Raw genomic sequence first — 23,831 nt, 5'->3', positions numbered from 1 at the left:
CTTAGTAAGTTGAGATCTTAATTTTATGTTTTAAGAATCATTCTTGTACAATTATATACATGAAGTTAATGGGACATGTTTATCTCTACTTATCAAGTCATGGGACCACCTGTGAGGATAGATTTTATCGTAAATATCCATAATTTGTTAAAATGAGTGTAAAAGATATATTTTGACGCAAAATGGGATGAGCTTAGCGTACAAGCTGTACAGTGGTTTTGGATCACAACAATAACAGCTGGTTTTAAACATTTAGTTTCTTTCTTATTTTAAATGGTGCATTTTTTTACTTTATCCTTCATTGAATTAAAGAATTTTTAAAGTATACCCTGAAACATTTTTGTAAGCTTTAAAAAAAGTTTAAATTTTAAAATGAACAAAATTCTGCTTAAAATTTAAAGTATAAAATATCACATTGCTGTTCTGTTTTTGCACTGAACAGAGAGAAAATAATTGTTTTTAATTGTTTTCATCTGGAGAATCATGCTAGAGTGTAACTAGGAATGTCTGTATCTGGAGAATCATGCTAGAGTGTAACTAGGAATGTCTGTATCTGGAGAATCATGCTTGAGTGTAACTATGAAAGTGATTTTAAAAACCCTCATAACAATTCACAAGGGTACCCTTCAAACCTTTATTTGAAAAGCACTAAGTTCTCTCCCCAAATTCTAAGTTTTTAATCCTTATATTAACAGGGTTCAGAGTCTGAAATATCAAAGGTCAATGACATCAGGTTGCAAAGAATTAAAAAGTTGGAGTTTTGTTCCTGCAAAAATATTCAAGGTTTTAAATGGTTCAAAGTAAAACTTTAACAAACCCTTTTAGAAAACAATTATAACAGAAACATCCTGAATGCTTGTTAGACAAATAGAAAAATCAAGCGTTGATTTTGTCCTAAACAGTTGCAAGCCATATATATAGTGAATGATTAACATGTGTTGTTGTACAAATAATACACATTACATTACATAATTGTATGAGGATAAGGATGTTGTATATTTACACACAGAAGTAAAAATTTATTCAAAAAGATTTAGATATGTGCGGCAAGAGATAAATTGTATTAATTACGATAGTATAACAAATTATACACCCCCATTGATTTGGGTCTTTTTCTATCTCAGTTTTGACCCCCCCCCCCCCCAATAAAAAAAGATAAATTTATAAATTTAACTTTTTTTCCGCTCTGACATCTGTTCTATGAATTATTCCTGGTATTTGAATGTCAGATCTTCTTTCAATTATTTTACAAGAAAATCAATTTTTTATTTATAATTCAAGAAAACTTAATTTTTGCTATCTTGAGTTGAGATGGCGCTAGCAAGCAGAATAAGATCAAGTTTAATTTGTATTCAATTAACAGATAAAGAATGTTGATATTATTGTTGACGCAATAAAAATGGCGGTTTTTCCAGTTGGATTGATTGATTGGAGAGAAGTAGAAGACGACCGAAAGAGAAAGGGGGACCCAGAATCAGAATTCTGCTTAGCATCCATTGCACCTTTAACAGAAATAGAATAAATGATAATTCTAAACTCTTTGTTACAGTGGTCCTCATAAAACTATGGAACACAACGAAGACTTTCAGAATAAAAATGAACATGATCGAAATACAGCTGTTGTCCAGTGTGTGTATGGATCCATCTCAATTTTAAGTTATTTTTAAGCTAGTAGTAAAACTATTTGCTTCATAACAACATCAAATACGCTTACAGATTGCTTCAATGTCGTCTTCATATTTCACAGTTTAATGATGATCACCGTATTTCTCTATACTTCCGATAAAATATTCTTACCGTCGTTTATGAACATATTTTCCTGTCTCTCCATGTAAACCTTATCCTCCCCTCTACCTGGCTCTTCTTGATCTCTAAACAAATAAGACAGAGTATTTTAATCAATTTAGAAAGAATTGTTCTCTCATTCTCATTCTCTCACTCCCATTCAACGTTCTTTTTTTACATTATTTTCTGCAATACACTTCTTGTTCTTCAATTTTCTTCCTCGTGTTTGTTGAAGGTTTTAAACTGGCAAAAATATGTTTTCATAAAGACTTGAAACTTTTAATTTCAATTTAGTTCATTTTTAGTTATTTTGATAAAAAGTTGAAAGTAGTCACAATAGATGATACAGGGGAAGTCAAATAAACATTGAAAAATCATTTATTAAAAAAAGCTTTCTTTATTTAGACATTTTGTTTACAAATCAAAAGATACTTGTGACATAAAACATTATAGTAGAAATACTACTTCGATCTTTGAAATAATCTTTCAATATTACCAGAGATATGATGAATTTTTTTCAGATTTAGACAATTTTGGTTTTATTTAATAAAATAAACTCTAAACATTTGTGACCTTGACAGCACAAAAAAAGGCAGTTATCAATTATATTTTGGAAATGCTTTTATTTCTGCATATACAAAAACATTAAATGGACAGACCGGCTTTGTAAGGTAGTTAAACTGAGTATGCAGTGTTGTGGACAAATTATTTAGGATTCATTTGATTGTCTAATTCTTATATCTTCGCAACCCAATGTCGTAGACCTTAGATATTTCAGACTTTGAATTCTGTTAAAATCTAAGTTTGAAATATCAAGGTTTTCAAGATATTGTGATGAAAAAATTTGAGTTTGTGGAAAAGACTTAATTTCTTTGACAATAAATCAATGCTATAATCGATTATTTCGTTTTCATCATTTTATTGAATTTCTTATTTTCTTTGAATTATTCGTAAATTTCTAAAAATTCTTCAAATGTTGTCTTTTTAATAATACTTCCAGAAAATCTTTGTGAATAATGAGAGACTAGAATAATGAGAAAATAGAAACTAATAATTGAACAAGATTACTTATTCTTGATGATAAGATTAATTTTTATTTTCTCAACCCGTTCCTAAACAACTAATTAGTTTACTGTAGAATTTTGTTTACATTTTTTGTTGGCGTTATTTAATAATTTAAAAAAAAACTAATTCTGAAAACGTATTCACCCAAAAGTACGATTTTGAACGTCGACTTTGCGCTCAAACTCAGGATTTACAGATCTTTAAAAAGTTTTATATGTCTCCAATGAATCCTAAAGAATATGTCCACAACAGTGCATCCATACTCAGTTCAACTACCTTACATAGCCGGTCTGTCCCTTTAATAGATATCAATTTTCTATCCAAAATTATTATTTTCAACACTGTGTCCAATTGTAAATACTTGTTTTAAGATCTACTGCTTCACGCATTATTTCTATCTTTTAAATATTTTATTAATCATTTACCTATCATAGGTCTCCAGATGGTAACTATGACGTTCATACTCATTACTTGGCTCTACATGGTCTCTGTGTCGGGCTGAAGCAGATTAGTTTTAATGAACAGTTGGGCCAACTCAGTGTCATATACGAAGCAATCTTATATTGTTTATTATGAAGCAAAATCTACTTTGGAGGTAAAATAGGTCTGTGTACACTGCACAATTTCATTGCTTTGTTTTCATGTGTCTCTTTAAATCTATAAATAGTCTGTTTCCTATTTCACAGTTGCATGGATTCTACTGTAAATAAATTAAATATGCAGCTTTAGACATTGCAATCAATTCTGAACATACAGGCGACAAATTATTGGTACAACTGTGTGACCTCGTAGCTCTTCTGATTTTTAGTACTTAGTTGTGAGAGAAGCAAATTCTTTTCCCGACTAATCGTTTTTATTCTTCTCGATAGCTGTTCTGTAGAAAGAAGAGCTATTATTGTATTTTAATGCACCGGAAAGGGTTGAGTCTTTGCCATAAATTCTTATTTTCTAATCCTAATATCTTTGCAATTGCAACCCAATATTGTAGATTAAATAATCTAGTTTGAAATATCAACTTTCAACTATCATGTTGCAAAGATATAGGGGAAAAATGACTTTGTTGCAAAGGCTCAATTCCTTTACTTTTATTTGACGTGAATTATGATCAGTAACTGTCTTTTCCAATCGTATGTACGCATTCATCAAAATAAAGAATTGTCAAGTTTTGACATATCATTTGTGAGTCTTCAAATTAAGTTCTTATTCTTTATTTTTGCAAAAACTAGAACACATAAATTTCTCACAGAAGTAAATCGACTTAAAGGGTGGGTTTTGGAAAATGAAAGGGAGTATAAGCCAGGATGAACAACTATTCAATATTCAATAAATATTTCTAACATAAATGAAAACAGTATTTAAGGAAGCATAATAATATTTAAGTTTGAAGAGCTGTGGACAAGAACTCCATTATTTCTTCTTCATTTTTGTGATTAAATTCAAAAATAGAAGAGTTCCGAGATTGCAAAGTAGTGTTAGTAAAATGAACATCTGCCATTCTTTATGTTAAGATGATATCGTTGATAACATATTAAAAATGTTCTCTTTCACTTTTTCATCTTACTTTTTAATAAGTTTGACATTTAAAGACCATACCGTGTGAACCAGAAACCTGTGCAAAAGAAGATAAAAGTTATAAATTCAAATAGTCCATTGAACATGGAACACTGCAACTGTGCAGGATGCAATGACAAATTTCACTTAAGACGGGATTTTTGAGCTATTAATAAAACTATTTAATTTGTAACCCCATCAAATGCACTAAAGATTATTTAAATGTCGTCTTCCAATTCCACAGTTTTCTGGCTCTTACTTTGCATTACCTTTAATTCTCCTCCGTCGGCCAGATTTCCTGATATTATGTGTTGTTGTTTCTTCTGTTGTATATTCCGGCTCAAGGGCTTCAGTTGTTGTTGTTGTTGTTGTTGTTGCAGGTATTTCTTAAACCACAACATTGTAAGCATCTTATTATGTAGTTGCAGTGAATAATTGTTATATTTCTCTCTAGGTAGATTTATGAAAGCTTTGTATACGTTTGCCTTAATTTTAAACTTTTCATGATTAATTTTGCCGTAAGAATCAAGTTTGTGCAACATATGTAACTATAGCAAACTTATTATGGCCAAAAATTTACTATAACTATAATTTTTACTGTGGTAGGAGATTATATCAATACAATGAAGACGACAGTTTTATTTAAGTTTTGACTGTTAGCAAGCTTTTTTCGAATTACAAGTTTACAAGTAAATAAATAGAAGCTTTTTTAATTGACAGTTTCTCTTGACTTCTTTGTTTATGTGTATCCATGCTGTTTAACAGCTTGATTTTAATGAAATTCAAATTGAAAGTCGTCTTCATTGTATTGTTATAGTCGCCTACCACCGCATTTAACCAAAACTATTCATTAAAAAACGCTTTAAGCAATTGTTTTCAGTATTCGTTTTGGACTTGCATCTTATATCAAATGAACATCGAGCCTTTTCAAATAAAATACAAAACCTTGAATGTTTGAAAAAGAACTAAAACACTTTGACATCTGTAGATATTACTATCAGAGGCGTACGTATATATGGAGAGCTTTGGAGGCTCTCACCCCCTCCCCCTCCCTCTGAATCAGTCAAATATATGGTTTTCAGGCGGTTTTAAGGCCCCAACAGTTTCTATGCCAACCCCAACCCCTCAACCCCCCCAAGAGAAAAAAATGTGGATAAATTCCTGTTTACGCCCTGATTTCTATACTATACTTGTAAACACCTTACAGTATAATATCATACAATGAACAAAGATCCAAATCTATTTATCAAATTAAAATGATAAAAACACATTACTGCATTATCCAAAATGTCCGCACTAACGAAATGCAATTGTTTCTTTCTCGGCATAAATACAGTTTGCAATATTCCAATATTAAATCTGCACTCACCATACAATGATATTGCTCCATCAGAAGATCCAAGGGAATTTTTTGCAACGCATCTGAATTAGATTGGAATAGTTTTAAAGTTATTTTTGTTCTGTATTTAACATTTCGTGGAGTTTTTTTTACCTTGGATTATTGATATAAATTAATCAAATCTTTGAAAAGAAAATATAATATTTCAAATTTGAACTCATGGACGGAATTAAAAGAATTGGATAGAGGTAGCTGAACTACCTGCTACCGGTTCAACTCAAGTTCTCACTGGCTTAAATCATGAGTTACCGATACAATTTAAATCTACGCGGTTGAACCGTCTCAACGTACGCGTAGTTCAATCAATTCGTTAAATCCGGTCCTCATTCTGTTAAATTTTAAAGTTAAGTAATCATATTCAAAAATATTATATTTGGTTTAAAATCAAACGAATAATTAAAAATATAAACATGTTGATAAACTGAACACTCGGAACAAACTCAATTTTTCGAATTCCCACATTTTTGCAACCTGATGGTTTACACCTTTGATATTTCCAGCTTGTGCTATTTGATCTAATAGAATTCAAAGTTTAAAAGATCAACCAGCATCAGGTTGCAAAGATTTAGAAATTAGAAAAATATAATTTGTGGCGAGTGTTCAGTTTCTTGGGCACTGTATGTATTTAAATTCTATTATTATTATAATTTTATCAGTTTCCAATAAAACTGGTTTTCTACCTGTACTCAATAAACTGGTTCTCTACCTGTACTCAATAAACTGGTTTTCTACCTGTACTCAATAAAGTCAGCTTTTGTGATATTTCTTATATGAAGCTTCATGTATATCTTGTATCCTGTATCCACAGTTATAGCTTCATATTTATCATCTAAATATCCAGATATAAACTACATATATTCAGTATCCTGTATCCACAGTTATAGCTTCATATTTATCATCTAAATATCCAGATTTAAACTACATATATTCAGTATCCTGTATCCAAAGTTATAGCTTCATATTTATCATTTAAATATCCAGATATAAACTACATATATTCAGTATCCTGAATCATCAGTTATAGCTTCATAAATCCAGTATCCTGTTTCCCAAGTTATAGCTTCATATTTATCATCTAAACATCCAGATATAAACTACATATATCTAGTATCCTGTATCCAAAGCTATAGCTTCATATTTATCATCTAAATATCCAAATATAAACTACATAAATCATGTATATAGTATCCAGTATCCATAGCTACATATTTGTCATCTAAATATCCAGATACAAACTACATATATCCAGTTTTCAGTAACAAAGTCATAGCTTCATATTCATCATCTAAATATCCAAATATATACTACTATATATCCTGTAATCAGTATCCACGGTTATAGCTTCATATATATAATCTAAATATCCAGATATAAACTACATATATCCAGTATCCAATAACAAAGTCACAGCTTCATATTTATCATCTAAATATCCATATTTTAACTAAATATGTTTTGTATCCAGTATCAAAAGTTGTATCCAGTATCCTCAGATAAAAGCTATAAATATAAATATTGAATATCCAGAAATTAGTTTCATCATAAGTTTCCATTTTAAAAACTGAATTGATATATTTTTCTGGAATAATAAAAAAAATTCATGAATTGATTTTTTCTTCCGCATGACACCAAATATTTTACTCAGATTTACTGGATAATTCTGAGAAACTATTTTCTGTTTTTCAAACGTGTTAAATCTATTATGCTTCATATTTGATAATATTATTTCAATAAAATTAATAATGCAGAAGATACGCAATACGCATCCTTTAAAGAGACTCTTCCTGGTAAAATGAAAGTTACTGATTCTTAATTTATTTCTGAAAAGCAGGGGTCAATATAATTCCTTTTTCAATCCCATTTGGGATTGACAAATTTGAAAGAAATGGGGGCAAATTCTTTAATTGGAAGCAAATTTTTTTAAATGATAATCAAAAAAAAAATTGGTTATTTTGGGATCCAGAAATTCAGCTTTTTTGGGAATTATATTGACCCCTGCTGAAAAGATTTTTTGGTTTAAAGCTTTTTGGATTGTTTTATGTCTCATATTGCTGTTATCGTTGTAGATTTAATTTTCACAGAAAAGATGAACTATTTTTTTCACGTTGTTAACACTAATCAATAGTTTTAATTTAATTCGTATTATTAAACATATATAGGTGCAAAAAATCTATACAGCCCTTTTCATATCGTTGTTGGAGGCAGTCCTGTCCGTTCAAAGTTTATAATGAAAATAGCAAAATTTTTGAGGGGAATTTAAGTCCATTAAACTTTCGAAGAAAAGAAATAATTTCAACTTGAAATTTAAGAAATAATATAAAGATAGTAAGTAACATTTTAACTTTTAGAAAAAGATTATCGTAATTTTACACAGGTAAAATCTTACTTGAGACTAGCATAGCCCCCTTGTTATTTATCCAGTAGTTGATAGATTTAGGATAAGCTTCGGAGTGACATTCAATAGTTACATCCTAGATAATATATATGTTAAATCTCTGGAATACAACGAACCCTGGAGTATTACTCCAAACTCTGGAATAATACTCCAAACTCTGGAATAATACTCCAAACACTGGAATAATACTCCAAACTCTGGAATATTACTCCAAACCCTTTGATATCACTCCAAACCCTGGAATATTAGTCCAAACCCTGGAATATTACTCCAAACACTGGAATATTACTCCAAACCCTGGAATATTACTCCAAACCCTGGAATATTACTCCAAACCATGGCATATTACTCCAAACCCTGGAATATTACTCCAAACCCTGGGATATTACTCCAACCCCTGGAATATTACTCCAAACCATGGTATATTACTCCAAACCCTGGAATATTACTCCAACCCCTGTGATATTACTCTAAACCATGGCATATTACTCCAAACCCTGGGATATTTCTCCAAACCCTGTGATATTACTCCAAACCCTGGAGTATTGCTCCAAACTCTGGAATAATACTTCAAACCCTGGAATATTACTACAAACCCTGGAACATTACTCCAAACCCTAGAATATAACTCTGAACCCTAGAATATAACTCCAAACCCTGGGATATTACTCCAACCCCTGGAATATTACTCCATACCATGGCATATTACTCAAAACCCTGGAACATTACGCTGAACCCTGGAATATTACTCTGAACCCTGAAATATTACTCTAACCCCTAAAATATTACCCTGAACCCTAGAATTTTACTTTAAACCCTAGAATATAACTTTGAACTCTGGTATATAACTCTGAACCCTAAAATATAACTCTGAACCATAGAATATAACTCTAAACCCTAGAATATTACTCTGAACCCTAGAATATAACTCTGAACCCTAGAATATAACTCTGAACCCTAGAATATAACTCTGAACCCTAGAATATTTCTCTGAACCCTAGCGTATTACTCTGAACCCTAGATTATAACTCTGAACCCTAGAAAAGTCCCTCCATTCCTGCTTCCTACTTATCTACTCCGTGCATCCTACTGTGAACATGTTCTAACCTGTCCAGCATAAACTCCCTCTAGCTGGCTGGGAATCCAAAACATCGGAGGAACTAAAAGAGTAACCTATTTGTAACATTTGGGTTGTTAATCGAAAATCTTTAAAAATGAGGATAATATTATGATAAATGAGGATAATAAATTGAGGATAATTAATGGGCAGTTGTGCCCCTGAGGAAAAAATAATGATAAAAAATGTGTAGTTGTGCCCCTGAGTTAAAAATAGTGATAATAAATGTGCAGTTGTGCCCCTGAGTTAAAAAATAAGGATAATAGATGTGAAGTTGTGCCCCTGAGATAAAAAATAAGGATAATAAATGTGAAGTTGTACCCCTGAGATAAAAATAAGGATAATAAATGTGCAGTTGTGCCCCTGAGATAAAAACAAGGATAACAAATGTGCAGTTGTGCCCCTGAGTTAAAAATATGGATAATAAATGTGCAGTTGTGCCCAAGAGATAAAAAATAAGGATAATAAATATGAAGTTGTGCCCCTGAGATATAAAATAAGGATAATAAATGTGAAGGTGTGCCACTGATATAAAACAATAAGGATAATAAATGTGCAGTTGTGCTCCTGAGATAAAAAATAAGGATAATAAATGTGCAGTTGTGCCCCTGAGATAAAAAATAAGGATAATAAATGTGTAATTGTGCCCCTGAGATAAAAAATAAGGATAATAAATGTTCAGATGTGCCCCTGAGTTAAAAATAAGGATAATAAATGTGCAGTTGTGCCACTGAGTTAAAAATAAGGATAATAAAAGTGCAGTTGTGCCCCTGAGATGAAAAATAAGATAATAAATGTGCAGTTGTGCCCCTGAGATAAAAAATAAGGATAAGAAATGTGCAGTTGTGCCCCTGAGATAAAAATTAAGGATAATAAATGTGCAGTTGTGCCCCTGATATAAAACAATAAGGATAATAATTGTGCAGTTGTGCCCCTGATATAAAAAATAAGGATAATAAATGTGCAGCTGTGCCCCTGATATAAAAAATATAGATAATAAATGTACAGTTGTGCCCCTGATATAAAAAATAAAGAGAATAAATGTGAAGTTGTGCCCCTGAGATAAAAAATAAGACAATAAATGTGCAGTTGTGCCCCTGAGATAAAAAATAAGGATAATAAATGTCAAGTTGTGCCCCTGAGATAAAAAATAAGGATAATAATTGTGCAGTTGTGCCCCTGAGATAAAAAATAAGGATAATAAATGTGCAGTTGTGCCCCTGAGATAAAAATAAGGATAATAAATGTGCAGTTGTGCCCCTGAGATAAAAATAAGGATAATAAATGTGCAGTTGTGCCCATGAGATAAAAAAATAAGGATAATAAGTGTGCGTGTAGTTGTGCCCCTGAGATAAAAAAATAAAGATAGTAAATGTGCATTTGAGCCCCTGAGATAAATAATAAGGATAATAAATGTGCAGTTGTGCCCCTGAGATAAATCATAAGGATAATAAATGTGTGCAGTTGTGCCCCTGAGATAAAAAATAAGGATAATAAATGTGCAGTTGTGCCCCTGAGATAAAAAATAAGGATAATAAATGTGCAGTTGTGCCCCTGAGATAAAAAATAAAGATAATAAATGTGTGCAGTTGTGCCCCTGAGATAAAAAATAAGGATAATAAATGTGCAGTTGTGCCCCTGATGATTCTAGAATACAAGATTCCCCCCGGACCCAGCTTCAAGGATTTAAAACAATGAAAGGAAATTAACATGGCAATGAAATATATTGTAATGTTGGTGTAGAGAATCTGAGAAGTTCTAAAGCAGTTCAACTTTATAGAGAAACAGAAATCTGATTTTTCACCCGTTTTATAAAAATTAGAAAGATGGAAATATATTTAGATTTCGATCAATAATTTAAATTTTTTTAATTCCATTTTCTTAAAGTAAGCCAAAATTTATTCAAGGCTGCAATGAACTGATGTTCATTGTTACTTTTAGATTTAAGAACTCTAATATTTTTCCAGTAAAATTCTCATAAAATTGTTATAGAAGAAAAATATCTTAAACAAAACAGTTTGTAGATATGATGGCAACATAACAACCAAAGTTTTACTTTTTTAAAGAGAATCGAGGTTTAGTTTTCTCATTGCAAAGAAAGAGTTCAAAAACTTACATTGAACTTTGACTGAGAATCTGTTACTAGCTGACGGTGGAATACCGTTGCTGGCCACGCAAAGATAATCTCCCATATTCAATCTAGAGATTCGGTCCAGGCGTAGCACTGCTCGTTCTACTATACTCACCTTGTGTAGAAATAAAATTTTATTTTCTTCTGATATTAGCTTTAGTTGACTGTTTCAAGTAAATTTATGATTATGTTGATGATCATGACGATGTTGATGATCATGATAATGTTGAGGATCATGATGATGTTGATGATCATGATAATGTTGAGGATCATGATGATGTTGATGATCATAATAATGTTGATAATCATGATAATGTTGTTGATCATGATGATGTTGATGATCTAACGATGTTGATGATCATGATAATGTTGATGATCATGATGATGTTGATGATCATGTTGATGTTAATGATCATGATGATGTTGATGATCATGATGATGTTGATGATCATGATGATTTTGATGATCACGATGATGTTGATGATCATGATGATGTTGATGATCATGATGATGTTGATGATCATGATGATTTTGATGATCATGATGATGTTGATGATTATGATGATGTTGATGATCATGATGATGTTATAATCATGATGATGTTATAATCATGATGATGTTATAATCATGATGATGTTTGATGATCATGATGATGTTGATGATTATGATGATGTTGATGATCATGATGATGTTATAATCATGATGATGTTATAATCATGATGATGTTATAATCATGATGATGTTGATGATCATGATGATGTTGATGATCATGATGATGTTGATGATCATGATGATATTGATGATCTTGATGACCATGACGATGTTCTTGATCATGACTATGATCATGATGATGATCATGATAAAAGGTGTCGAAATAATCAATATAATATAATTTTATATTTGTTTCAGAACGAAAAAACTGCAAGGGGATTTCCGAAATAATTCAGTTTAAAAAACGAAAAATCTTTACGTGGCAAAAATAAAATTTTAGACAATATTTAAATTAATGAATGTAATGGGTTTGGTTAAATGCCTACCTTTTTGCCAGCTACACTGATATCGTCTCCATCCTCTCTCCGCCAAACTATATGCGGAGGTGGATAACCATTTGCCTCGCACTCCAGGCTCACGTTCTCCCCCTCCCTAACCACCAGGGAACTAGAACCCTGGCTCGTGATCCGCGGCGGAACTAAAATTTTTTGTGTATTAACTTTTTATTTATTTTTTATTCATTTTTATTCATTTTTTATTTATTTTTATTAATTTTTTAAAAATTTTTAATCGTTTTTATTAATTTTTTATTTTTTAATTCATTTTTATTCATCTATTAATGACTTTTATTAATTTTATTTGATTTTAATTCATTGTTATTAATCTTTTATTCTTTTTAGATTAGTATAGTTAGGGGACAGATTTAAGGCAAGATGAATCTATGAAAATGGAGTATCTGGGTTTTACTTAAAGGGAGTGACCGGCTTTGCAAGGTAGTTGAACTGAGTATGCAATGTTGTGGAAAACTTTTTTCGGATTCATTTGAGACATATAAAACTTTTTAAAGATCTGTAAATTCGACGTCCAAAACTCCTACTTTGGGAGTGAATACGGTTTCAGGGGAATACGGTTTCAGAATCAGTTTTTCTTTTATTATTAAATAACGACAACGAAAAATAAAGTAAAAATTAAACAGTAAAATAATTAGATGGTTAGGAACATATTTCTCAAAAGATATTTGTCAATAAATCAATGCTAAAATCGATTATTTCGATTTCATTATTATATTGAATTCCATATTTTCTCTGAATTTATTTGCAGATTTTTTCAAATTCTTTAAAAATCTGAAGAAAATCTTTGTGAATAATGAGAAAATAGAAACTAATAATTGAACAAGATTACTTATTTTCGATGATAAGATTAATTTTTATTTTCTCATCATGTTCCTATAAATATGGTAGAACTTTTTTACATTTTATGTCGTCGTTATTAAATAATTTAAAAAAACTAATTCTGAAAACGTATCCACCCCCAAAGTAGGAGTTTTGAACGACGAATTTGCGCTGAAACTCAGGATTTACAGATCTTTAAAAAGTTAAATATGTCTCAAATGAATCCTAAAGAAGTTTTCCACAACACTGCGTCCTCAGTTAAACTACCTTACATAGCCGGTCACTCCCTTTAATAATGATGAACCGTCCTTAAAAATCCCAATTCCACGAATTATAATTTCTCCGTCTTTATCTGGTATTAAATTTATTGTTTCAACTTAAAGTATTAACTTCAAATGTAATTATCTTTATTAAAATATTTAATTCTTTTCCAACTATATACTGGGGATTTAAAGCTCTTATGGGAGTAAAAATACTTTAATTTACTTTAAATTTGACAACGTAATCATTTAAAATAATAAAGCTGCTTTATATTATTATTTTAATTATCTACATTTATATGATAATAATATTTTTCATTATCATTATTATTAACTATTATTATTATGGTAAGATTTATTCTTTATCATATTATTATTATTACCTACGACTTCCAGATATCCTGATCTATGTACCATTGGATCTGTGTTTATTTGGCACATGTACCACCCACGGTCTGATTCTTGTACACTAGATTTAATTAAGATTTAAGAAAGTTTTATTAGTTTAATTACCTAAATTTAATCCTTATATTGCCCCTTTTTAGTCAGTTAAGTACGTAATACAAGATTTAACTCTTAAAGGGAAGAAATCAAATTTTGAAACATTTTATATCTTTTTATTTTTGATTTGTTAAAAATAAAAACACACAATACAGTAATAACAAATTTTCAGCGCATGGATTGTCGTCTTCCTTTTTTACCGTTAAAAATTAGTAAATGGTAACTGTTACTTCTAAAACTGTGTCCTGGATATTTTTGCTTGTCTAACAGAGCCCGAAATTTAAAAGAGTATCGTTGAACGAAACTCCCGAGTTTCCTTTTTGGGGTCTTAACATTTTGTAGATTTGATTTAAGAGATTTGACAAGAATGGAAAATGTGAAGAAACTTAATAAAAAAAAAATATTTCATAACAAAAATATTGATATCCACAAAACTGCCTAACCCCATTCTTGAAACCCGGGTTTCAAAACTGGTTTTCATAACGATACCCTGTTTTAAGTTTTGGGCTCAGGGGGTGGCAAAGTACGTTTAATTAGGTACAATTGTACAGTAATATTTGAGAAATCGGATGTAGGAACTATAGAGTACGTTTAAGCCACCATATAGATGTTTACAACAAACCGTTGAATGGGGGAATGAACTGCAGTACGGTATTTGTTTATCAAAATTTAGTTGAATTCAAAACTTCAAACTTCTCACAATAAATTCGCGGTATTATTACTCAGTTCAATTTTTATCGACGTATTCGGATTTCATAAAATAAAAATTGTCAGGAAGCTGAATTTTAAAATTTTTAGAAATTTGCTTGTCGCCTGCAGGATCCCCCNGGGTAAGATATTCCAAAACGATTGTTTGATTTGAGGTCTACATATATATATATATATACCCCGCATATACAGGTTAAACCGTTTTGCTTGACATATTGGATAGAATCAGTGGAGAGTACAATTCCTAGTGTACACCACTTACATTACCAATCTATATACTGTTTTATCTATGAGTTATAATCACACAATCCGTCCAGGTATTTTATTCTATAAAGAAAAGCAAAGACGACAATCGGTGTTTATTGGTTATCACTGTATTTTGTTAAAATTTAAGTTAAAAATCCTTTCCCTTTACAAATCTGTTTTTGCTAAAATTAAAAAACGCCAACTATCCCTGAAATATATATATAAACCAAATAAACATAAAACACTATTACAAGGAATAAGCAACTAGCAAGCAAAGTTAATGTACAAAAATAGCATGACACAACTTTATATTCTTTTTATAACATTCTTATTTGTTTATATTTTAATATGCATTGTAGTTTAGGCAAATCGTAAATAAGGATATCAGTCATTCAGATCTCAGCATAATAAAATGTACTACCAGGGTTTAACTTCACGACTTTTCAACCTCGTAAAATTATTATTAAACCTGTAGATATGTAGTTTATAAAATGATGTACTTTTAAACCTGGTGATATGCGATACTGTACTTTTAAACCTCTTGATACGTAGTATCATTAAACTATTAAACCTTTTGATTTGTAATATTGTATTTTTAAACCTGTATATTTATAATATTGTACCTATTGATATGAAATAATATTGTACTATAAACCTATTGATATTTAATATTGTACTATTAAACCAGTAGATATCCAATAGTGTACTACTGCTAAGCCTGCAAATATACAATATTGAAATTAAACCTATTGATTTGTAAAGTTGAACTTTTAAACCTGTAGGTATGTAATATTATACTACTATTAAACCTTCTGATTTGTAATACTGTATTTTTAAACCTAAACCTTTTGATATGTAATATAGTACTTTTAAACCAGTAGATATGTAATATAGTATAATGTAATCATTAAACCAGTTTATGCATATTATTTTACTATTAAGCCTGTATACCTGTAGCTATGAAAAGATTATTACAGTAAGAACAAGAAAACTTTGCAATGAATGTCGTATTTGTTTTTTTAATAATCAATTCTTGCAACTGATATAAAAACTGTATTGAACCTGTTAATATGTAGATCCCACTTGTTTTCTCCAGGTCTGGACAAGGATATTCTTGGGTTTCTACTGATTACGTTGTTATGGATAGTCAGGATAGTTTGTGTATCCACCCTAACCCAGGCAACCTGGATAATAACTACTTGTATATAGCTACTAGGATATTCTTGGGTTTCATACTGATCACGTTGTTATGGATAGTCAAGATGGTTTGTGTATCCACCCTAACCCAGGCAACCTGGATAAAAAACTACGTGTATATAGCTACAATGATATTTTTGGGTTTCATACTGATCACGTTGTTATGGATAGTCAGGATAGTTTGTGTATCCACCCTAACCCAGGCAACCTGGATAAAACCTACGTGTATATAGCTACAATGATATTATTGGGTTTCTACTGATCACGTTGTTATGGATAGTCAGGATGGTTTGTGTATTCACCCTAACCCAGGTAACCTGGATAAACTATGTGTATATAACTACTAGGATATCAGGACACATGGTGCCACGATTCTATCTTGATTTTTTTCAATTTACCGATTATCATATTTTTTAATGTTGAACTTTAAACTTTAAGATATCAATGTTATTTTTGTTTTTTAATCGCGGTTTCTGTGAGAAAGTGCCTTGCGTATTTCTTGCAGATATGAAGCAATGGAGAGCCTCACAGAACACTGTTCCAGTCAGAAAAACGACCGTATCTTTCACAATTTTGATTAGATTGATGTTTCTAGGTGTATAGAGTTGTAAATCGGGCATTGTCATCTTTGCTTGAAATTACGTAGAGTATAAAAGTAATTTTAGTCAACCATCAAAATATTGATTCAAACCTTTCTCTGACTAAAGATGGATAAGATATCTTTTTAATTCTCCCTGAAAAGTTGCGGTTTCTCCTAAAAATATAGTCTCGGAGTCAGCATTTATTTCCACCATATGAAGATCTATGCGAATAGATTTATCCCGTGCTGGCCGTACCCTCCGCGTGATAAATCAAATTGAGGGATCAAGTGTTCAAGATTAACTATATAACCACAAAAATTCCGATCTCAGAGTAAATTAGGCTTCAAAGTAGAATACGTGCTCTGGACGACCATTGTTGTTTTGAAAATATTTCTGCTCTGGTTGGTTTAGACGTTATACAATACAAATACGGATAATTAATACAAAATCAATTCTTGGTTAAGTTAAATATTGTTAATACTAACTCCCCCACCCTCAGAATTCATTTCACTGCACTTAGCCGCGCTTAATACAATATTTCAATTCCAGAATTGATAAAGTAAAGGATAAGACTTACCTTTTCGTTATTATCTTAATCTTTTTCGAACCCCCCCTGGGCACCCCCCCCCCGTATGTCGTGAGGAGAATGCCAATAGCTTGGAAGCCACTTACTCTGATTAAGCGTGGATATATTATATATACAATACATAGAAACAATTATCAGAGGATTTACAGCATTAATCTATTCATGGATACAAGAATACAAGGATGTAAGGATACAAGGATACAAGGATGTAAGGATACAAGGACACAAGGATACAAGGATACAAGGATACAAGGATACAAGGATACAAGGATACAAGGATACAAGGATACAAGGATACAAGGATACAAGGATACAAGGATACAAGGAAAATAGGGTACCAGGATGCTAAAAATAATAAAAACTTTATTGAATTATTTCCTTTGAATTAAATATATAAATATATAAAAACTATAAAAAATGTTATTATAAATCATGGGACTGGGACGGTGAGCATTGTACATATTAGTAACATACATTTATGATTAATAAAAGAAATAAACAAATGTATTTATACAGAACTTGACAAGATATATTCTTTATATTCAGACCATACACACCATTAGTCAAACCAGACTTCAGGATTTATAGACCAGAAATATTAGTGGACACCAGACTTCAGGATTTATAGACCAGAAATAATAGTGGACATCAGACTTTAGTATTTTTAGACCAGAAATAATAGTGGACACCAGAATTTAGTATTTTTAGACCAGAAATATAAGTGGACACCAGACGTAAGTATTTTAAGACCAGAAATAATAACGGAAACCAGACTTTAGTATTTTTAGACAAGTGGACACCATACACATCACAAGTAAAAAAAAGAAATATTAGCCGGCACCATACGTACACACCATTGTTCAAACCAGAAATATTAGTCGGCACCATACACACCATTAGTAAAACCAGAAATATTAGTCGACACCATACACACCATTATTCAAACCAGAAATATCAGTCGGCACCATACACACCATTAGTCAAACCAGAAATATTAGTCGGCACCATACACACCATTAGTCAAACCAGAAATATTAATCGACATCAGACTTCAGAATTTTTTGACCAGAAATATTGGTGGACACCAGACTTTAGTATTATTAGACCAGAAATAATAGTGGACACCAGAATTCAGGATTCGTAGACCAGAAACATTAGTGGACACCAGACTTAGGATTGATAGACCAGAAATAATAGTGGACACCAGACTTCAGGATTCGTAGACCAGAAATATTTGTGGACACCAGACTTTAAGATTCATAGACTAGAAATATTAGTAGACACCAGACTTCTGGATTCATAGACCAGAAACAATAGTTTACGACAGACTTCAGGATTCATAGATCAGACATATTAGTGGACACCAGACTTCAGTATTTTTAGACCAGAAATAATAATGAACAGCAGACTTCATTATTTTTAGACCAGAAATAATAGTGGACACCAGACGTTAGTATTTATAGACCAAAAATGTTAGTGGACACCAGACTTCGGGATTCATAGACCAGAAATATTAGCGGACACCAGACTTCATGATTCATAAACCAGAAATATTAGTGGACACCAGACTTCAGGATTTATAGACAACAAATATTAGTGAACACCAGACTTCAGGATTTATAGACCAGAAATATTAGTGAACACCAGACTTCAGGATTCATAGACCAGAAATATTAGTGGACACTAGAATTCAGGATTTATAGACCAGAAATACTAGCGGACACCAGACTTCAGGAAAAATAGACCAGAAATACTAGTGGACACCAGACTTCAGGACAAATAGACCAGAAATACTAGTGGACACCAGACTTCAGGACAAATAGACCAGAAATACTAGCGGACACCAGACTTCAGGCCAAATTGACCAGAAATACTAGTGGACACCTGCCTGTAGACTTCAGGATTCATAGACCTGAATCACAAGTGATCTCAATTTTAAATAAAAAGTAATGATAGAGGCAGATCCAAGGCCTAAAGGAAAAGCTGTCCTGTATTGTCGGTCTACAGTGGTTAAACCCTGGGGAAGGTCCCCAGAGACACAGTGGTCAAACCTGGGACAATTTATCTTTCACCTGTCAACTGAATTACAACAACAATTACATGGTTTATTTATTGTTCTAACTTTTCGGATTAGTATCAGAGATAGATAAGAAATACAACCTGAACAATCTGAACAAGAATATAGGAATTCTTTCTTATTTAGCAGAAGCAACAAAGAACTCTGATATTGGGGAGGAGAAAGGGGGTGGGAAGGGGGAACGGTATCAGGGTCGATGTATTGTTTTTTAGTGCTCAATTATTTTGGGTTCTAGTCTTTAGGATTTATGGAAAGGGATTTTTCTACCCAGCAAATCAAATACCAAAATTATTCAGCTACCAATGTCGTAAAATTATTCACCAATGTTGTAAAATTATTCAGCTAACAATGTTGTAAAATTATTCAGCTACCAATGTCGTAAGATTATTCAGCTACCAATGTTGTACAATTATCATAGAGAATAGAATATATATTAGAGGGGAATTTACTAGAAAAAAGTGTAAAACGGCCATTTTGTTGTACTGTTTCCATGCTGCAAGTGTACTTCACATTTTTATACTATATAACCTTTTGGGCCCTGGAATATCATTTAACAATGTCGTAAAATTATTTAGCTAACAATGTTGTAAAATTATTCAGCTAACAATGTTGTAAAATTATTCAGCTAACAATGTCGTAAAATTATTCAGCTACCAATGTTGTAAAATTATTCAGCTACAAATGTCGTAAAATTATTCAGCGAACAATGTCGTAAAATTATTCAGCTAACAATGTTGTAAAATTATTCAGCTACAAATGTCGTAAAATTATTCAGCTACCAATGTTGTAAAATTATTCAGCTAACAATGTCGTAAAACTATTCAGCTACAAATGTCGTAAAATTATTCAGCTACCAATGTCGTAAAATTATTCAGCTACCAATGTCGTAAAATTGTATTATAAAGAAGTTGAAAATCCGTTTTATAACTTAATATTTTAAGGTCAAGTAAACAATTCTTTGCGGCACAGTTTACAAGGCCCTAGATTTGTGTATATTTCTGATTAAGCAAAATTTCTGCATATTGGGGTATTTTGAGAATCAAACTTATACACCAATTAAAAGATTATAAGAAAGTTAAAAAAAGTTTCTAATGATACATCTCATTTAGAAATTTTTTAATCCTTCCAAAGAATATAGGGACCCACGGGGGGGAATGAGGGGGTATAATCCCCCTGGTTACCTTATAGTTCCTGAGGTTCTCCACCTGGCACTTGAGCACCGCCTTCCTCCCGTGGGAGACGGTCACGTTCTCCACTATCATCGGGAAGTAGGGTAGAAGTGGGTCTAAACATATTACACGTCAATCTGAGAAATTCAGTGCTCTACTGGATTAGTACCGGCTTGGCCCTATGCCCGTACTTTACTTTCCGCTCCTTGATATCATTATTCTTTTAAAAGTACGATTCATTTAAAAAGTGATTTACGATTATTCAAGCATTCTGTGTAGGCCCATAACTGAGAAAGTTTTTAAGGGGGAAAACAGGGTAGACAGGGGGGGGGGCAAACAGGGTATACGGGAGGGGCAAACAGGGTAGACGGGGGGACAAACAGGGTAGACAGGGGGGGCAAACAGGGTATACGGGAGGGGCAAGGTAATGTTAGGTTGAGAATGTTTGTCACGTTAAAGTTCGTCCTGTTTAAGTGGATATATGGAAGGAAGTATTAACATAGAAAATTTAATCTGTTTTCTCCTTCAGAAAATCTCATTAATTGTGGATGGTTTGTTTATCATATTGTGCTGAAATTAAGAGAATTGTCGCTGCGGTTGCTTTCCAACAAAAATTAAAACTTTTCAAAGAAATAATTCTTTATATGAAGTTGTTTGTATCAAAACTGCAGTTTCTTAACTAAAATGCACCAAAATTAACTGCAGTTACAGAAACGGAAATGTGCTCCAAGCAAACTGCAATCTTAAATGCACTATGTATTGTATATGCAACTTATCAACACTCTCTACTTTTCAAATTCCCTTATTTTTTGACAGACTTAGATTTTAAACATTATCTCTAAATGCAAGCTCCTGATTTGATTAATTTTTCTTATATTTGCAATGTGCATGGGACTACTAGAGGCGAGTATTTTTACACCTAAAAACGTTCAACTTTGCACACTCGTGACTCTGCACAGTAAACACTGTCAGAAACCTCCTTTAAAGGAATTGAGTCTTTGTCACAAACTCTGATTTTAAGTCCCTTTTCTTTGCAACCCAATGTTGTAAAACTTAGATATTTTAAACCAGCTATTAATAGTGTTTTCAAAATTCAACGGGCAACGCCCTACACTTCAGCTAGTTTTATATATTTATATCTTTGAATCTAGTTTTTTACCTTCACTTTGATGACTGTTCTCGTAGAGGGCTAAAGCTCTGATATCTGAGGGCTGCACTAAAATAATAAATTCATTATTGTCCCTCTAAAATTTAATCAATACATTTTTATTAATCATTGATCGATCATGTATTATTAATTATTATTAATCAGTAAATAATGTGGTATGGATAATCATGTGTTATTAATCAGTAAATAATGTGGTATGGATAATCATGTGTTATTAATCAGTTAATAATGTAACTTGGGTAATAATATGCAATGATGGGCGTTCAGAAAAATAAAAAAACTCTTATGCAAAATATACATTTTCATATACAAATTATTAATTTTCATCTGCTCAAAATAAGTATAAAACCTTAATCTTTTTAAACTTACAAATACGAAATATACATACCCATACATTTTGATTGAAAAACAGCTTCTCTTGATCATTAAATTAAACTTAATTCTTATTTTTTCACCATTTCTTGCCCCTTTATAATTTGGCTAGTTTACACAATTTAAATACATTTAATTTTAATAGGTTGAATATTCTTTCTTTGTAGGATTCAGAATTCATAAAGTTTTTAATTTAATGTTTTGTCACTTCAAATCCTAACAAATATTTTGAGAATTTGTAATAAATAAATTCCACACAAATATTATTTTCAAGGGGTAATGATGCAATCTATGGATTGAAGTAGAAAGTGCACGCGAAACTAACTGTTGCTGAATGTGTCCGGTAGAAAAGTGCACTCGAAACTAACTATAGCTGAAATAATATTAAAAATCATAGCTTTTGTGATCTACAGCAATCTTTTTTCCCGTAAATTAAAAAATAATTTAATGTTTTGATGGATTTCCAAAAAATTCAATTCTAATTTTTTTGGGATGCAAAATTCTTTATTTTCGACCTAAACCTGAATCGGTTTAGCCGTTTCGGCCAAAGACAGACAAGACAAATGTTTAAATAAATACATATATAGTGTACTACATATAATGATTTAATGCTGAAAGTTTGAATTGAATCCTAGAGTTAAGATTCTAATCCTTGATCCTTCTCAAGAAGTACTTATATATACTTTCAGAGCTGGAAATTTAAGAAAGTATAGACAAAGCTCAGTTTAAAAAACTGGTTTGCTTCAGCTATTCCAACATGGGTCTTGGGTAGAGAGATTGTTAGACAAGAAGAACTAAAGACTTGCCTCAATTTTCAAATCCCTATATCTTTGCAATCTGATGATGCAAAGCTTTGATCTTTCAAACTTTGACTATTTGATCTGGCAGAATAAATAAAAATATAAAAGATCTATGACATCAGGGTGCAAATATATAAATATTCGAAAAAGTCAGGCGTTCAGTTACTTTAGGGACGATGTAAAAAAAAGTTGATGAAAATTATCTCAGCTAATAAAATTATCTCAGCTTATAAAATTATCTCAGCTTATAAAATTATCTCAGCTTATAAAATTATCTCAGCTTATAAAATTATCTCAGCTTATAAAATTAAACCTGGTTTCCGAAACTGGGTTTCATAAATGTATATTGTTGCAGCCTCATATATAGTTAACACAAAGTACTATAAAGTGAATTCAGTTTACAATTCAAATACAAAATAAGATGATTTTAGGTATAAATGAATTGAGAATTTGTAACATTTTCATCAATAACTCGTTTCGGAAAAAAAACCTTATTATTGTTATTATAATGCTTATTTTTTTCAAATTCCAAAATAGTCATCGGAGGGTATTTTACTAATAAAAAATAAGTAAACCGTTGGTGAAATAATTTCAAACTAAAAGGTTTGGATTTTAAGTTTTTAACCGATTTTATGAAGACTAGGCTTTTAGGGCGCTTCGCGCCCATCTTCTATTTGAATTGTGAACATGTTCTTTTTGTTTACATTTTAAAAAAAAGAAGAGAAAAATTTTGCGGATTTTAAAAAAAAATTCGCGGATTTTCAAGAATTTAAATTTAAAATTAAAAATCTTTAAAACACAATTCTTTTTAATTTTTATCATTCATAAACCTTTCATGTG

The 23,831-nt window shown here is 31.3% G+C and overlaps 1 protein-coding gene across 1 annotated transcript; it reads right to left on the bottom strand.

The window, feature by feature from the left end:
- Positions 1-335: 335 nt before the first annotated feature.
- LOC111714328 (lachesin) lies at positions 336-22,222 on the bottom strand. Its single transcript, XM_023489410.1, has 15 exons — positions 22,208-22,222; positions 21,811-21,867; positions 20,664-20,767; positions 16,104-16,225; positions 13,970-14,055; positions 12,481-12,632; positions 11,429-11,558; positions 9,303-9,355; positions 8,187-8,271; positions 6,533-6,629; positions 5,771-5,823; positions 4,671-4,787; positions 3,276-3,348; positions 1,798-1,871; positions 336-1,502 (listed from the first exon to the last, which is right to left on the bottom strand). The coding sequence occupies exons 1-15, from the start codon at positions 22,209-22,211 to the stop codon at positions 1,357-1,359; spliced, it is 1,353 nt and encodes a 450-aa protein (XP_023345178.1). The 5' UTR covers positions 22,212-22,222; the 3' UTR covers positions 336-1,356.
- Between the last annotated feature and the right edge of the window lie 1,609 nt (positions 22,223-23,831).

This window comes from Eurytemora carolleeae, unplaced genomic scaffold, assembly GCF_000591075.1.
Source record: "Eurytemora carolleeae unplaced genomic scaffold, Eaff_2.0 scaffold1559, whole genome shotgun sequence".
NCBI lineage: Eukaryota > Metazoa > Arthropoda > Copepoda > Calanoida > Temoridae > Eurytemora > Eurytemora carolleeae.
This window is presented reverse-complemented; position numbering and strand designations above follow the sequence as displayed.

What these genes read in the sequence shown, in the direction of transcription:
- LOC111714328 (XM_023489410.1), bottom strand. An exon ending in AGGGAGTTTATGCTGGACAG is followed by an intron (nt 8,272 to 9,302) that starts GTTAGAACATGT and finishes TATATTATCTAG; the next exon opens with GATGTAACTATTGAATGTCA. An exon ending in GGGGGCTATGCTAGTCTCAA is followed by an intron (nt 6,630 to 8,186) that starts GTAAGATTTTAC and finishes CTGGATATTTAG; the next exon opens with ATGATAAATATGAAGCTATA.